Source organism: Carettochelys insculpta, chromosome 32 (genome assembly GCF_033958435.1).
Source record: "Carettochelys insculpta isolate YL-2023 chromosome 32, ASM3395843v1, whole genome shotgun sequence".
Taxonomy (NCBI): domain Eukaryota; kingdom Metazoa; phylum Chordata; order Testudines; family Carettochelyidae; genus Carettochelys; species Carettochelys insculpta.
This window is the reverse complement of record NC_134168.1, coordinates 2,838,895-2,857,169: the sequence shown is the minus strand read 5'-3', so window position 1 is coordinate 2,857,169 and position 18,275 is coordinate 2,838,895. Positions and strand designations below refer to the sequence as shown.

At 52.9% G+C, this 18,275-nt stretch overlaps 1 protein-coding gene across 1 annotated transcript in view; it reads right to left on the bottom strand.

Annotated features, from left to right (window-relative positions):
- Positions 1-18,275, bottom strand: part of LOC142004534 (uncharacterized) — a 194,983-nt gene that overhangs the window by 12,801 nt on the left and 163,907 nt on the right. Inside the window, 3 exon segments of the mRNA XM_074982177.1 lie at positions 445-555; positions 937-1,049; positions 10,183-10,922. Of these exon segments, the coding sequence (XP_074838278.1) occupies positions 445-555; positions 937-1,049; positions 10,183-10,922 (964 nt within the window).

The following is an 18,275-nucleotide window of genomic DNA, read 5'->3' as shown; positions in this document are numbered from 1 at the left end:
GCTCAGCTGAGCTCACGAGCTGACAAAATCCAATCAGACCCCTGCGCTGATCCCACTCTCTGGCCAAGCCCGGCAGGCCCAGCCCCAGGCCTGTGCTCGCCCCAGCACAAGGGCATCAGGGGGCAGCGTGCAGGCAGGGAAGGGGAGCAGGGCACCTGCTGGCAGAAATGAATACGAGGGCCAGGCTGCTCCACATATTCCACTCTGCTCTGCCCTTAGAAAGGCCTGGGTTCACATCCCCTTCCCCTGATGCCCCCGTCCCCCCTTCAGCCCCCCGTCCCGCTTCCCCCCACTGCCCCCCCTTCTTCAGCCCCCTTCCCCCCCACAGTCCCCCCGTCCCCACACCTCCGCCCCCGCCCGCCGGTGCAGCAGCTCTCCTGGGCACGGGCACGGGCACTGGCCGCATTCGCTCCGCTCGCGGCAGCCCGGGGGGAAGCCTCTCACCTTCCCCGGGTGGGCGGGGAGGGGCCCTAGCCAGGCTGCGGGATTCCGGGCCGTCGCGGTCTCCCCAGCAGTGCCCCCCTGACCCGGACCCGGACTCGGGACGCCCCCTCCCTGGGACAGAGAGCAGCCCCGCCCAGCCCCGGCTGCCACCCAGCTGCTGCCGGGTCCTAGCGAGCGCCCTGCGCTGCAGCCCCTGCCTGCGGGCCCCACGTGCCCGGCTCCCCGGGGGGGCGGGGGCGAGAGGAAGGGGAGGTCCGTGGGAACTGGGCCGCAGCGGTGCCGGGCCAGTCCGGTAACAGGGCCACGGAGAGCAGCCAGGCAGAGCCGGGCCCTAGCCTGGGCGTGAGTCACCACCTCGAGGGGCTCCCAGGGCTTTGCCCCACGTTAGACCAGTGAGTTGGGGGCCACGTGAGCCCATCCCTGGCCTCCATATCTGCCCTCTCCCAGTCAGGATCCTCCTCTCCTGGCTGGCTCCACCCTATGGGCTCTGACCGCGGCTCCCTTCCAGCCACCTGGATGTGGGTAACCACGCTCCAGCTGGCCTGCTTCAGCCCCTCGGGTGGGGCCCCATGGCACCCTCGCCCCATCATCGTGAGGGAGGGGCCCTAGGGACAACAGTGGAGTGAACAGCACTGTGACCTGGCGCATGAGTAATAACCCCTAACTCAACTCCAGCCCTGTCCCCCCCTAGCTCTCACTCCCATGTTGCTTGTGTCCCTTCCACCCCCTGCCTGAAGTGGGACTGAGCCAGACCTCAGGGGGCATACCGAGAAGGCTGCTAGATAGGGAAACCGAGGCACAAGTCTGTGACTTTCAGAAGGGACAGGCTCTGACTGATTAATTGCAATAGCTGCTACCATAAAACTGAAACAAATCAGACTGAACCAATAAATCATAAATCCTGCCTCGGGGTAAGAGCTGGGCGGGGGGGGGGTTCCAAGTGAACAACAACACAAGGCTCCTAATGTAAAGTCAATGGAATGTGATTAATTTCTCCACTAACAAATTTCTTTGATTAATAAAAGAGAGAAAGCCGTGCTGGTCTATGTACTATCAAAACAAAAAAGCAGTCAAGTAGCACTTTAAAGACTAACAAAATAATTTATTAGGTGAGCTTTCGTGGGACAGACCTACTTCTTCAGACCATAGCCATACCAGAACAGATTCAATATTTAAGGCACAGAAAACCAAAAATAGTAATCAAGGTAGCACTTTAAAGACTAGCAAAATAGTTTATTAGGTGAGCTTTCATGGGACAGACCCACTTCTTCAGACCCTAGGGTCTGAAGAAGTGGGTCTGTCCCATGAAAGCTCACCTAATAAACTATTTTGCTACTCTTTAAAGTGCTACCTTGACTGCTTTTTGTTTTGATAGTGTATAGACTAGTACGGCTTACTCTCTGTTAGTAATCAAGGTGTGATGGAGTGGGGGGAATGCATGTGTGACACAAGCAGAGCAGAAGCAACTAAGGATGACCCTGGGGCTATAACCTAGGCTGGCAGGTAACACCTCAGCCCTGAACAAAGAGGAGGGTGGAGCCGAGCTGGTTTTTGTATCGTGGGTGGCAGTTAGAGGCTGGGGGGAGAGGGAGCTGGAAGGCAGCCAGCCTGAGGAGGGGGAAAGCTACACCCCAGAGGGGCACCCCTTGGCTCCTCTCCCCAGGATGGGTTGGAATGACTGTCTCTGACTGCTGTACTGACGCTTCTGTGAAAACTGGGCATCTGTTGCCTAATAAACCTCCTGTTGTACCTGCTGAGTGAGAGTCACTCCTGCCAGCAGACAGGGTGCAGTGCATGGGGACCCCTGAACCCCATAAGAACATAAGAATGGCCATACTGGGTCAGACCAAAGGTCCATCCAGCCCAGTATCCCATCTGCCGACAGTGGCCAGTGCCAGGTGCCCAAGAGAAGGAGAACAGAAGACAATGATCAAGTGATTTATCTCCTGCCATCCATCTCCTGCCCCTGTACTGAAGGCTAGGGCACCATACTTTACCCCTGGCTAATAGCCATTTATGGACCTAACCTGCAAAAATTTATCGAGCTCTTTTTTAAACCCTAATAGAGCCCTGGCCTTCACAGCCTCCTCTGGCAAGGAGTTCCACAGGTTGACTGTGCGCTGTGTGAAGAAAAATTTCCTTTTATTAGTTTTGAACCTACTGCCCATCAATTTCATTTGGTGTCCCCTAGTTCTTGTATTATGGGAAAAGGTAAATAATTTTTCTATATTCACTTTCTCCACACCATTCATGATTTTATATACCTCTATCATATCGCCCCTCAATCACCACTTTTCCAGACTGAAAAGTCCCAGTCTCTCTAGCCTCTCCCCATATGGGACCCATTCCAAACCCCTAATCATCCTAGTCGCCCTTTTCTGAACCTTTTCTAATGCCAATATATCTTTTTTGAGGTGAGGAGACCACATCTGCACGCAGTACTCAAGATGTGGGCGTACCATAGTTTTATATAGGGGAAGTATGATATCTTTTGTCCTATTATCTATCCCTTTTTTAATAATTCCTAACATCCAATTTGCTTTACTAACTGCCGCTGCACACTGCGTGGATGTCTTCAGAGAACTATCCACTATAACTCCAAGATCCCTTTCCTGATCTGTCGTAGCTAAATTTGACCCCATCCTGTTGTACGTGTAATTTGGGTTATTTTTTCCAATGTGCATTACCTTACACTTACCCACATTAAATTTCATTTGCCATTTTGCTGACATCTTTTTGTAGTTCTTCACAATCCCTTTTGGTTTTGACTGTCCTGAACAACTTGGTGTCATCTGCAAACTTTGCCACCTCACTGCTTACCTCATTTTCTAGATCATTGATGAACAAGTTGAACAGGATCGGTCCCAGGACTGACCCCTGGGGAACACCACTAGTTACCCCCCTCCATTGTGAAAATTTACCATTTATTCCAACCCTTTGTTTTCTGTCTTTTAACCAATTCCCGATCCATGAAAGGATCTTTCCTCCTATCCCATGACCGTCTAATTTACATAAAAGCCTTTGATGTAGGACCGTGTCAAAGGCTTTCTGGAAATCTAGGTATATGATGTCCACTGGGTGCCCCTTGTCCGCATGTTTATTAACCCCTTCAAAGAATTCTAATAGTGTTAGTCTTTAAGGTGCTACAGCACTGCTTTTTTGTCTTGTGGAGATACAGACTAACTTGGTTCCCTCACTGAGACTCTCCCCCTCAGCAGTCCTGGCCTCGTTCCCCAGGACAAGGACAGATTAAGGTAAGGGTTTTAGCCTCATGGTTCAAATACTCCTCCCCAAGCAAATGCTAAAACTTGATGGAAATCACTTATCTGGAAAATAAGCATCAGAGGGGTAGCTGCGTTAGGCTGTATCTTCAAAAACAACAAAAAGTCCTGTGACACCTTATAAACTAACAAATATTTTGGAGCATAAACTTCAGTGGGCAAAGACCCACTTTCGACTCACAAAAGCTTACGCTTCAAAATATCTGTCAATCTATAAGGTGCCATAGGACTTCTGATGTTTTTATCTGGAAATCCAACTCTTAATTGAAAAGTCAAATAAACAGGATCTATGGTAATGTTCTTCCAGTTCTTAATTTACCATGCACCAAACAGTAAAGTATTGCAGGATATTTAAAAACAAATTATTGATCAGTTTCAGATAGCTCCAAAACGCCTAAAGAATTATCTTGTAAAAAGAATTATTTCCCTGCTAAACCATTAACACCTGTGCAAAGTGCAGCAGCCAAACTCCCTACCCCCACATTTCTTCCATAACCTCAGCTTTTCCCACCTTCTCTCAGAGGGTGGAGGTTCTGGCCTTTGAGGAAAGGCACAGGCAGAAAAGCGGGGGGAGGGGAGGGGCTGCACCTGCCACACCAGTCTCAGCAATTTAAAGGGTCTGGGGCTCCCAGGCCATTTTCAATTGCCTTAGGTCCTGAGCACTTGCCCCTTTGCCCCCCTCCATCAGTGGGCAAGAGCCCCCTCCCGCGTTCCAAACCCCTGTGCCCCAGCCTGGAGCTCCCTCCTGCTGCACCCCAAACCCTTCATCCCAAGCTCTAGCCCACAGCATGCACTCCTAGCTGGAGCACCCTCACCCTATCTCATGCTCCAGCCTTCTGGCCCAGCCTGGAGCAAACCCTTCCATATTCCGAACCCAGGATTTCTGTGCTCACCCCAGATCCTAGGGGGCCACACAAAATCTAACAGCCTTGGTATCCAGAAGAGTTAACCCAGCTCTACTAGCCACCTCCCTGATTCACCTTCCTTGTCTCTGTTTTCCTGCCTCTTCTCCCTCCTGGGTCCTGCCCCCATCCTTCCTGGGACTCCTCCAAACCCATGAGCCCACCTCTAGTCCCTGGCCTGGCCTGGGCACAGCTGCCCTGTACTCTGAAGACCTGCCTGTGGGCTACCAAGCCAAATGTAACCCCCCAGCAACTGCCCCCCTTCCCCCACATGGCTGCCGCTCTCCTCCTTGCCCCAGTACTATCGCCTGCCACTAGTACGTCTGGGGAGGGGACTATCTGAGACATGGCTCACGCTGCCGGAGAAAGACAGAGGAAGTTGAGTGCACAGCAAGGACTGCTGTGGGGAATGTGAAGGGAGGAAGGAACGCAATAAATGGCTACTCTCTGAGTCCCAGGAGGGAGGGAAGAGACCAATTAGAGGAAGGGGTGCAGGTGTCACAGCAATTGGTGGGACTAATGGCTTCTCAGTTCCCCTCCTTGTCTGTCTGAGTGTCTCCCCTCAGCTGTCAGGCCTTGCTCCTTTCCTCCTCTGCCACCATCTCCAGGCTTCTCTCTCTGCAGTAAGAAACAGTCCTGGGGAATTTACCCTCTCGCTGCAGAATTCCCTTCCTGCAACATGGAGTTAGTTGATCTAGGTCTCAGGAGCCCCTTTCATCCTGAGCGTCTGTCTCTGTGTGTTCCCAGTGGGCCAGAGCACAGTGAAATTGTTCATAAGAAGTGACCTGCACCTTTGAGAAAATGAGGCGCCAGCCCTAGGATTTCAGTTCCTTAAAATGGGCTGGGACTAAAATAACAGAGGTTGTGTGTGTGAGCAGCATCCCGTAAATTCACCTGAACTCTCTACTGCCTCCCCCAAGCAGGGTTTCCTGTTTCTCATCTCCCCACTGGAATGAGGGGTGGAGCCATTGGCCCCAAATCTCCAGAGCTCAGAGGAAACAGAGACCCAGAGAGGCAGCCGGACAGGTGAGCAATCATTAAACCAGCTTAGCACATGAAGGGCACAGATGGGTTCCCAACAAAGACCATGTGAGCTGTCCAAATTCAAGAGTGTCTGCAGCCAGCGTCTCATCCTCAGGGCAGATGTTGTTCATGGCTTCCTACTCAGGCTGTCACTTAATTGCCATTCACTCACATGATTAACTCAAAAAATTAATCACGATTTAAAACGAAAAATCACAATTAATCACACTGCATCTGATGAAGCAGGTCTTTGCCCATGAAAGCTCATGCTCCAAAATATCTGTTAGTCTGCAAGGTGCCACAGGACTTCTTGTTGTTCTTGAATTAATCATACTGTTAACCAATAGAATACCAGTTATTTGGTATTTCGGAGAAGACTGAAGGAACTGGGCTTGTTTAGTTTAGAAAAGAGAAGACTTAAAGGGGACATGACAGCAGTTTTCAAGCATCTCAAAGAGGGTTACGAGGAGGGAGAAAATTCTGGCCAATCAGTGTAGTGGAGGGTGGTACCTGGGATTGGGAGGAGGGCACAGAGCCATGTGCTTCCAGTGGTCCTGCCCAGGTGACTTGCGCCCCCATCACCCAGACACCATACAGCTCCTGCACCCTTCTCTCCCATGCTGACTCCCCACTCCACCCTTCTCCTGCCTCTTCCCTCCCAGACCTCATCCCCACCCTGACCCCTCCCTTCCAGACCCCACTCCCCCAAACTCTCCCGCAGCCTTCCTCCCAACAGACTCTCCACCTGCGGCCAACTCCGGCACCTCATACTGCCCAGACCACCCCCAACCCACTCATGCACCCTCCTGCCCAGATCCCCCAGTTCCCAGCCTGCTCCTGCACCCTCTCTCCTTTCTTCCCAGACTCCACACCCAAGCCCACTTCCCAGCAGCCCCTCCCACACTGAACCCCCATTCCCCCTGCACACCAAGTCCAGAGCCTAGGAATGTTCCAGCTCTTCCCCCCAGGCCCTGGGGCTGGCACACAAGTGGAATGAGAGGAATGTCTCCTTTCTGTTGTTTTTCAGTTGGGGACCCCATCAGTGAGGCCCCCCAACCTGAAAATAATTCCTCACCCCTGACCTACAGGCATGCAGACTCTGAAAATTCAAACCCCTCTGGCGAACTGGTGAAAGAAGGAAACCTGCTGCTTAACCTCTGGATCGCTTTCTTAACACTTGTTCATTGAATGACACGTTGCGGTAATACTAGTGCATCCAGAAGGGAAGGAACTTTGCAGTAGCTGGACTCTTCAGGGACTTTCCCTCTGGACACATCTTGTGGCCCTCACTGGCAGACAGAAGAGTGGCCATAGGCAGACTGCTGCTGTGCCACGTGAGAGCCACGCTTGATCTGGGAATTATTGAGGGTCTCAGTTTTCACTAATCTGTTGTGCACATGCGTGAATGTTCAAGATTAAGTGACGTTTACCTTTAAGTGACGGCACCCTTGCCTTGTCCTGTTTTGTGCCAGCCATCTCCCAGTTGGGAGACTGCCTCCCTTGCTTTGTGTCCTGACACCACCTTGCCTGGAGTAAAGTTACCAGAGCTTTATGCTGAAATGCCGCAGAACAGGGGTTCTGCACAAAGCACCCATCTCAGTGATGTAAGCGCTAGCCTGCATAGCCCTGTCAGTGGGAGAACCTTTCCCACGGTCATAATTTCAGCCATTGCCGGAGATGGTTTTACAATGCCTAACAGCAAGCTCTTGCCCTTCAGCACAGAGCATCTACAGCAGGCGCACATCGGGGGGCACCTGCACTAGAAGAGTTGTGCCACTGTACTGCTGTACACCCAGAGGTGCCACAGGCATCAGGAAGATTCCTTGGAGCTGCAGCCTCCATCCTCCGTTGTGAGTGTTGAGCGTGTGGGACGAACAACCACTTATTTTCCTGGCAGCTTTGTTTGCCATATACATCAACGTAATCTCATTGTCTCTGGCCTCATTGCTGACTTTACTTTAGAAACACATTCAGGCAGGCAGAAAGTCATTCTTTTGTCTAGGCTGTGGTGAGAAAAGGCTGGGTTTAGTTCTGCCTCCCTGAGGCAGCCTGCACCCCAAATCCCTCATCCCTGGCCCCATTCAAGAGCCCACCATCTTAGCCAGAGCCCTCACCCACACCCCAACCCTCTGCCTCAGCCCTGAGCCCCCTCTGCACCGTGACTCCTTGGTCTCATCCTCACCATGTGAAGTCACCTCCACATAAGTGCCCACAACAAAAGTCAATCTGCACAGACAAAACAAATTAGAGGGAACAATGGCCCCAAGCACAGCAACGTACATTCCTAATTCTTATCTTCAAAGTTTTGCCTCAAAGTCCTTCCTGATTCCAGTTGTCCCACCGTGCCCTTTGCTATCCCTGGTATCCAGCTGCTCAAAATCAGCAGCCAGGAAGTCTGAGTCAGTGTGCCTGGAGCAAACTTACCTTCACAAACATTGTGCAACATGCAACACGTGCCTATGACCACAGAAATATTCTCTTCACTGAGGTCTAACCTTCCACAAAGGCATTGACAGCCTGCCTTTAATCTGAAAATGCACATTCCAGAGTAGTCATACACCTACTTCACCTATTACTGGACTGCTCCTTACTGTTATCTGGGTTACACATGCAAGGCTTCATGAGCCATGGGAGTAAGAGGTATTTGGGGTTACTGTGAGCATTCCACCATATCCTATGTTAATCGGCTGGTCTGAAAAGAAAATCCCCATTTGCAGCCTTCTGTACAGGCCAATGTTCCTGAAGGTACTGGTAACATGCCCATTCCCAGACCATCCCACGTTGATGTCAGTGAAATGCCCACAGTGGTCCAAAATCACCTCCAACACCATGGAGAAGCACCCCTTCCTATCGATGTTCTTTGCTGCAAGACGGCCCTGGGCCACAGTTGTAATATGCGTGCTAACCACCACGCCTCTGCAGTTAGGAAGCCCCATTTCTGCAAACCTATCCACTATTTCAGCACTTTACCAAGAGTCAAGGTCCTAGGCTGCAAGAGCTAATTAATGGCCCTGTAAACTTGCATTAATACAATCGCAGTGGTAGACTTCCCCATTACAATCTGATTCATGACCAACTAGCAGCAGTCTGGAGTTGCCTTCTAGGACGCTGCAATCACCATGCACTTCTCCACTGAGAAGCCAGCTCTTAGTGTGGTGTCCTTGTGCCACAGGGCTAGAACAAGCTCTGCACAATTTCAGGAAGGTGCCTTTCCCCCATCTGAAGCTCTGCAGCTATTGCTCATCATCCCAGACCTGTGCAGTGATGCAATCCCACCACCCAGTGCTAGTTTCTGAGCCCAAAAGCAGTGGTTCAGTGTTCAGGTTCCAAAAGTCATATAATGCTTTTCCATGCTATGTCAGACAGTGTGTCAGGTAACTTCATGATTAACTGCTGAGCCATTTGCAATGTGTTATGACAGCTAGGAGAGCAATGAAAAGCATGGTGGGAGCAATTCTTTCAGATATGGACAGGTGAGCAGAAAACAAGGGACCCTGAAAAACACCATGAACCAAGATGGAAGCACATAGAACCCCGGGTAACCCTTAACAAATCTAATGGGACCCATGTTTGGGTCCCGACTCATAGGTTGGGAATCCCTGCTTTACATACAGACACTGCATCCTATTTCTGGTGCCAAACTATTCAAATACATCAGAAAAGTACCTAAACTCAACTGGTTTGTATCAAGTTACAACCTCCTGGAATGAATCAGAGACTCCTACATGTATTTTAATGGGAATTTAGTGTCGTTCTCATGAGTTTTCGCCTATTAGCAGAAATTTGGGGGCCAATAGTGCTCGTATAGCAAGAGATGAGTGTATAAGGCAGGGGACGGGGGGACAACAGATTGACAATGATTGTTTTCAGCTTGCTTCACCTTTGCCTCCACACCCAAGCTGATACTTGAAAACAACTGGGAACAAAAGGACTGTAACTGAAAGGGTGTGGGGAGAGAGAGAACTGTTAGACCCAGGCTACAAGAGACACCTCGGGCCTGTGGAAGACTCTGCCGTAAAACAACATTGAGGATGAGGAATTATTATTCATAACCAGTTTCTTTAGTGAATCTAGCTTAATTAGCATACTTTGTATTATATTTTTAGTAACTTGCTTTGGTCTGCCTGCTACCTTTTTGACTACTTAAAATACAAGTTCTGTAGTTAATAACCTTATCTCTGATTTACAATACAACCCAGTTTATGTAATTTCTAATGGAGCAAGGGAGTCAGGAAGCTGTGCATACCTTCCTTCACACTGAGGGAGAGGCAAATCTCAGGGAACTAGGGGCTGGTAAGTGGTGAACACCCAAGTGCTGGGACAAGTCCCTTCGGCTGAGTCCTCCAAGAGCTGACTTGTGTCCATCATTTTGCAGCTGAGTGTGTGCTTGGCTAAAAAATGGCTTGGGAATCTGGCCCAGCAAGAAAAGGTAAAAGGGGGCCCAGGCTGGCAGAAGAGGCTGACTCAGTGGCACCTCAGCAAACCAGGTGGCATCCAGGAGGCTCCCAAACCATCACATGAGTATTTTCAACAGTCCAAGTATTAACACTGGCTTTCTCTTGCATGGATTCTCTGGTGTCTAGTAAGGTTTGACTTGTGGCTGAAGTTTTTCCCACAATCCAAGCACATGTAGGGCTTCTCTGCTGTGTGAATTCTCTGATGCCTGGTAAGGTTTGATATGTGGCTGAAGTGTTTCCCACAGTCCAAGCACATGTAGGGCTTCTCTGCTGTATGGATTCTTTGATGTGCACTAAAACCTGAATTGTGAGCAAAACTTTTCCCACAGTCCAGGCATTTATATGGTTTCTCTCCTGTGTGTGTTCTTCGGTGGGTATTAAGGGCTGACTTCAGACTGAATCTTTTCCCACACTCCAGGCACTTATAAGGTCTTTCTCCTGTGTGGACTCTCCCATGCTTGGTAAGGGAAGAGTTTTCAATAAAGCTTTTCCCACACTCAAGGCATTTATAGGGTCTCTCTCCAGTGTGGGTTCGCCCATGTTTAATCAGAGAGGTACTTTCACTAAAACTCTTCCCACACTCATGGCACATATAGGGCCTCTCTCCGGTGTGCAAGCGTTGGTGTGTGATAAGGTATGACTTCTGACTGAAGCTTTTTTCACATTCAAGGCACTTATAGGGTCTCTCACCTGTGTGGACTCTCTGGTGCGTAATGAAGTACGACTTCTCACTGAAGCTTTTCCCACACTCGAGGCATTTATAGGATTTCTCTCCTGTGTGGGTTCTCCAATGTGTTATAAGGTTTGTGCTCAAACTGAATCTTTTCCCACAGTCAAGGCATATGTAGGGTTTCTCTTCCTTGGGATTTGTCTGCTGGGCTGTGGTTTCCTTGGGATTTGTGCATCCTGCGCCATACTGAATGAATTTGTCCACTTTCTTCCTTGGATGGTTTTCCAGCTCCCTCTCTGACCTGTGCTGACGTCCCCAGGCTTTCCCCTGTTCTACACACTGGGAAAAATTCTCTTCAGCTTTCGTCAGGAACATCTCCACTTTCCCTGGAGCTTCTTGGTGTGGATTCTCCTGCTTGTTCTCACTCACTGTCTTGCCACCTGCTGGAAGAGGGAGAGAATCCAAGCAGGAGTCATTGTCTGTGCTGGGGAGAAAGGACAGATGGGAACAGCAAAGAGGAAAAACACAACACAATCACTGTTGGGGAGACAGAGAAATTGGATACTGCCTCTCATCCCAACCAAACACTAGCAGGGAACACAGTGAGGGAGGATATTCCTGACAATCCTGGATGGGTGGGCAGATGTGACTGATATTTGCCTTGTTGCTAGGACACTTGCTGACTGCAGCCCTGACCTGGGTGAGATGGGGTGGAACTGCTGGCTGTTGCTCACAGCACATTTTTGGGAGTTCCTGTTTTTTTCTTCATTCACCATATGGCTTCTGTGTCAGTTTCTCCAACCCTCACCTGTGCAGGTACCTCTCAGGACCTTCCTTTCCTTGGAGGCATAGAGATGTGCGACCCATGGCTCTTCCCCTCCCTCCAGCTGGGCGATCAGGGCAGGTTTGGGGAATGGAAAAGCCTTCTCAGACGTCACCTACATGGGACTGGGGTTGTGATAGACTGTATCTCAGGAGAATGCCCCATAACTCCCATATTCCTCATCTCTACATAATGTGAGTCTCCCAGTGGGTTGCTGGCCAGGCCTGTGGTTGGCCAAACAGTTGCAAAGTCTATATACAGATGGAAATGGCTGATGAGAAACTGATGATGAATGAGGAGCATGGGTGTGACACCAGACGGAAGGGCCCCTCCTTCACTGAGAGAGAAGCCGGGGCCAAACGAGGAGGGACATGATGTGCCCCGCATCGCACCTGGCAAACATCCACTTCCACATGCTCATTAGCAGTTTTTAGGATCTGGGTGCTCTAGGGGACCTGCTGACACACACAGCTCTGGTGTTACATTCCTGCCCAGTCCCAAGCCTGCAGAACCTACAGTCTGCCCCGTGGGTGGAGCTGGTCCCAGGAAGGAAGTTGACTGATGCATCAATGAGATATTAATTGAGAAATGTCTGTGGAGCATCCAGGCAGAGCCAGGCTTTCACCCTCCATGGAAGAACAAGCTCACCGGTACGAGTTCCACATCCTGCCAAGGGATGACCGTCCCAAACGCATGCCCTTCAGCCGTGTCGCCTTGCGAAAGACTGTTCACACACTTGATCTTAGCCATTAAAAGGCCAAGATACCACACACAGGCTAAGACCCAGCTTCTGGCCTCTTGAAAGTTGGGGTGATGGGGATGAATTAGAATGTCCATTTAGTGTCAGGCTCCTGGTCCCCTGAAGAGCGCAGGGTGATGAAAGGGTCTGCTGACCAAAACTGTGGAGTATGTGACCCACTCCCCTTCCCTTTAATCTAACCGACCAGGGAGGACCCTGACCAGGTGAAGAAACGCAAGCACCTTTGCTTCAACAGCAGAGAGGTCAGGACTCCTTACCCAGCGAGGTCACAGTCTCCCGGGTCTCCTGCATGATGACGCTGTACAGGGCTGTCTGAGCAGGGTCCAGCAGAGCCCTGTCCCTCAGTGAAGTACACGGCCACCTCTTCAAAGGTCACTGGCACCTGAAACAACAGGTGCCCCACTCAGTGCCCCTGCCCCAGCCACACCCCACTGTTCATGACTGAGTAATGCTGGAGAACCAGAACCCCAGCCCCAGCCCACTCCCAGGAGCCTGGAGCGCTGCCAGCAGATGGAGGAGGGCAGGGTCTTCTGCTTGGCCACACACCTGCTAGCCAAACACTGATCTGCACAGTGATGCTTGGCACAGGGACAGGAATCCCAGCACCTTCATGTTTCATGGTCACTGCTGACAGTGGCCTCTGGCTCCAGTGCTGAAAATGTGGTCAGTTTTCCCACCCCAGCCCAGGGTGCACTTCCTCTTCCAGAAAGGGGAGAACATTCTTCCCCACCTCCACGGGCCTTTCAGAAAAGCAGGCCAGAGGCTGAGTCCCAGCAGGCTTGTCAGATGCTGTCTCCTCCCTGCTTCACCCTCGGCATTTCGAGCCCCCTCCCCTGCCAGACACTCCCCCCCCATCCTTCCACGCAGCTCCCCAAAAATCCCCTACCTAAGCATGCTCCACCACAGCCTGTCTCCTGGAGGACAGGGTGAGCTGGAGCGAAACCGCTCCACTGGTCTACAGCCTGTCAGGGTGAGAGGGATGATTACAGAAGTTTCTCAAGGGTAGTTAGTCCATTTCACACCCGGATCCGGATCCCACCCCCATCCCCGCTCTCTCCCTGCGGACAGATGTGCTGCACTCTACCAGAAGCCTCCGTGATGTTACTACAGCACAGCACAGCCCCCTCCTCCGGGGCTCCCCTCAGCAGGCACTTGTAGCCCCTCCCACGAACACAGTCTGAGCCACACACTGGAAAAAAGCAGGATCCAAGAAGCCTCTTTGAGGGCTTTCCCTGACACCACCCCCAGGGCAGCAGATTCCTCCAGCAGTGCAAGTCCCGGCTTTTCCTCTTTGTACTACTCACCTTGTCCCAGGAACGTCCGTCAGCCCTAGGCTGCTGCATTGACTGACTCTGGGCTGGGTTGGGAACTGGGATCCTCTCTCCCTGTCTCACTCCTGCAGTCTCTTTCAGCCTCACCCTTTTACTTTCTGTCTCCTTCCTCCTTCCCACTGCCTGGGAGAACTGGTGCCTGCTGTTCCCAGGGGTGTTTGCTCTCCAGCCTGGCTGCCCCTGACAGCAGGAGGTCTGGGACGTGCAGACATGGGGACCCCCAGCCCCCACACACTGGCACAGACTCAAAAGCTAGGCTCTGAAAGGGGCCATGTTTGCAGCCATTTCCCTTTGCTGCCCAACCCAACCTTTTCCCCATTTCTCGCTCTAGCACCTGGGGGTTCTGGCTCAGGGCCAATGGCAGCAGAGCCCAGGACTGCCCCCGCGGGCTGGTTCCAGGTACTGTGGAATGGGCACAGAGGGAGCTTTACCAAATGTCTCTCCCTGGCACAGACCCACCTGGGGGACCAGCAGCTGCTCACTCTAGGCTCCCAGATCATGGTGCAGGAAGCTCAACGCACTGGGCTCCAATGCCATGAGAAGAGACAGACAGATGGACGCCAGCCTCCTCTGCCTTTGCAACAAAGCCCCCCGCTGTCCCTCCTTTATGACGGAGCCTCCATGGGCTGCCCCAGAAGCCCCAGGGACAGTTCAGCAGATGGGGAGTCCATTTGTCCAGCTGGACCCACACCAGCCCTCACCCAGACTCAGAGAACCAGCATTGCGGACTGAACAAGAGCCGGACTCTCACTCAGTGAATCTGCGCTAAGCTGGGGAAAATAAAAACAAATCTGCTCTGATCTCACTCTTCTTGTAGAACACAACCACCCCTGCAGCAGGAGAAGGAAGGGAGCACCCATGGAAGGACGGGGACAGGGGACAGCCTGGGCTCCTTGATCCCTGAACTTCAGTTACTCAGAGTTCAAGAGGAAAGATAAGAGTTGCCCATCTCTTCTCCCCGTGAGCTAAAGCCCCTCCCACCATCTACAGCCCCAGGGAAGCGCCTCCCTTTAAGTGCCACACGCCCCCCAGGCCCCATACACAATTCAGTTCCCCACTGAAACAAGCCACAGAGCCCACTCCCACCACTCACCTATTTCTGGGGCACCACCTGGGAACTGAGACATTTTGCACTGTCTTGAACCAAAAACACATGACACAGAAATTGAATCTGTCCCTTGTCACTACAACTGAACCTGCTCCAAACCCCCGTCTTCCTGTGACACTGCAACTGAACCTCCCCAAACCTCACTGGCATTCCGTGCCACTGCAACTGAACCAGCCCCAAACCCCACTGCCCTCCTGTGACACTGCAAAAGAACCTGCCCCAAACCTCACAGTCCTCCTGTGCCACTACAACCAAACCTGCCCCAAACCCCACTGTGCTCCCACGCCACTGCAAACAAACCTGCCCCAAACCTCACTGTTCTCATGCGTCACTGCAACCCAACCTCCCGAAACCCCAACGTCCTCCAGTGCCACTGCAACCAAACCTACCCCAAATCCCACTGTCCTCCTGCACCACGGCAACCAAACCCGCCCCAAACCTCACTGTTCTCATGCGTCACTGCATCCAAACCTGCCCCAAACCCCACTGTCCTCCTGTGCTACGGCAACCAAACCTCCCCAAACCTCACTGTCCTTCCATGCCACCACAACCGAACCTACCCCAAACCCCACTGTCCTTCCATGCCACCGCAACCGAACCTGCCCCAAACCCCACTGCCCTCCTGTGCCACTGCAACCACACCTGCCCCAGACCCCACTGTCCTCCCGTGCCACTGCAACCACACCTGCCCCAAACCCCACTGTCCTCCTGCACCACGGCAACCAAACCCGCCCCAAACCTCACTGTTCTCATGCGTCACTGCATCCAAACCTGCCCCAAACCCCACTGTCCTCTGTGCTACGGCAACCAAACCTCCCCAAACCTCACTGTCCTTCCATGCCACCACAACCGAACCTGCCCCAAACCCCACTGCCCTCCTGTGCCACTGCAACCACACCTGCCCCAGACCCCACTGTCCTCCCGTGCCACTGCAACCACACCTGCCCCAAACCCCACTGTCCTCCTGTGCCACTGCAACCAAACCTGCCCCAAACCCCACTGTCCTCCTGTGCCACTGCAACCACACCTGCCCCAAACCCCACTGTCCTCCTGTGCCACTGCAACCACACCTGCCCCAAACCCCACTGTCCTTCTGTGCCACTGCAACCACACCTGCCCCAAACCCCACTGTCCTCCTGTGCCACTGCAACCAAACCTGCCCCAAACCCCACTGTCCTCCTGTGCCACTGCAACCACACCTGCCCCAAACCCCACTGTCCTCCTGTGCCACTGCAACCACACCTGCCCCAAACCCCACTGTCCTCCTGTGCCACTGCAACCACACCTGCCCCAAACCCCACTGTCCTCCTGTGCCACTGCAACCAAACCTGCCCCAAACTCCACTGTCCTCCTGTGCCACTGCAACCAAACCTGCCCCAGACCCCACTGCCCTCCTGTGCCACTGCAACCAAACCTGCCCCAAACCCCACTGTCCTCCTGTGCCACTGCAACCACACCTGCCCCAAACCCCACTGTCCTCCTGTGCCACTGCAACCAAACCTGCCCCAAACTCCACTGTCCTCCTGTGCCACTGCAACCAAACCTGCCCCAAACTCCACTGTCCTCCTGTGCCACTGCAACCGAACCTGCCCCAAACCCCACTGTCCTCCTGTGCTACAGCAACCAAACCTCCCCAAACCTCACTGTCCTTCCATGCCAACACAACCGAACCTACCCCAAACCCCACTGTCCTTCCATGCCACCGCAACCGAAGCTGCCCCAAACCCCACTGCCCTCCTGTGCCACTGCAACCACACCTGCCCCAGACCCCACTGTCCTCCCGTGCCACTGCAACCACACCTGCCCCAAACCCCACTGTCCTCCTGTGCCACTGCAACCAAACCTGCCCCAAACCCCACTGTCCTCCTGTGCCACTGCAACCACACCTGCCCCAGACCCCACTGTCCTCCTGTGCCACTGCAACCGCACCTGCCCCAAACCCCACTGTCCTCCTGTGCCACTGCAACCAAACCTGCCCCAAACCCCACTGTCCTCCTGTGCCACTGCAACCACACCTGCCCCAAACCCCACTGTCCTCCTGTGCCACTGCAACCACACCTGCCCCAAACCCCACTGTCCTCCTGTGCCACTGCAACCACACCTGCCCCAAACCCCACTGTCCTCCTGTGCCACTGCAACCAAACCTGCCCCAAACTCCACTGTCCTCCTGTGCCACTGCAACCAAACCTGCCCCAGACCCCACTGCCCTCCTGTGCCACTGCAACCAAACCTGCCCCAAACCCCACTGTCCTCCTGTGCCACTGCAACCACACCTGCCCCAAACCCCACTGTCCTCCTGTGCCACTGCAACCAAACCTGCCCCAAACTCCACTGTCCTCCTGTGCCACTGCAACCAAACCTGCCCCAAACTCCACTGTCCTCCTGTGCCACTGCAACCGAACCTGCCCCAAACCCCACTGTCCTCCTGTGCCACTGCAACCAAACCTGCCCCAAACTCCACTGTCCTCCTGTGCCACTGCAACCAAACCTGCCCCAAACTCCACTGTCCTCCTGTGCCACTGCAACCGAACCTGCCCCAAACCTCACTGTCCTTCCGTGCCACTGAAATCAAACCTACCCCAGACCCCACTGCCCTCCTGTGCCACTGCAACCGAACCTGCCCCAAACCTCACTGTCCTTCCGTGCCACTGAAATCAAACCTACCCCAGACCCCACTGCCCTCCTGTGCCACTGCAACCAAACCTGTTGCAAACCCCACTGTCCTCCTGTGCCACTGCAACCAATAGTAGTAGGCATCCTTCAGTCTGCATACACTATGGATCGCGCCCCTTATAGTTTCATTTGAGGACTTCATTTACAGCGTCTACTGTGACTATGAAGACCCACACGAGAGTGACAGTCCTTGCTGCGTCTCTTGCAGATGTGGTGGGTGTCTGGCAAGTCCTTATTGTGCTTTCTGTGCACTCGCTTCTCCTCTGCTAGCTGTCTGATCTTCATCTCGCCCTTCTGAAGGCCCTTGTGTAACCCCTGCCTCCATCTGCTGCAGTCGTCTGCTAGTTCTTCCCAGTTGTCCAGCTCGATGTCTACCTCTCTGAGGTCTCTCTTGCAAACATGTTTGTAGGGCAACTGGGGGCGTCTGGGAGGTCTTTTGCCAGAGGCTAGCTCACCATACAGGATGTCTTTTGGAATCCTTCCATCACTCATCCTGTGGACGTGGCCAAGCCAGCGGAGTCGACGCTGCCTGAGGAGGGTGTGCATGGTTGGGATTCCAGCTTGCTTGAGGACGGCGGTGTTGGTCACTCTGTCCTTCCATGATATTCCAAGGATGCGCCTGAGGCAGCGCAAGTGGAAGACGTTCAGCCTCTTTTCCTGGCGGGTATACAGGGTCCAAGTCTCGCTGCCATAAAGGAGGCTGCTGAGGATGCAGGCTCTGTTGACTTGCATTTTGGTGTGAGTGTACAGCTTCTTGTTATTCCACACTCTCTTGCTGAGTCTGGACAGAATTGTGGCCACTT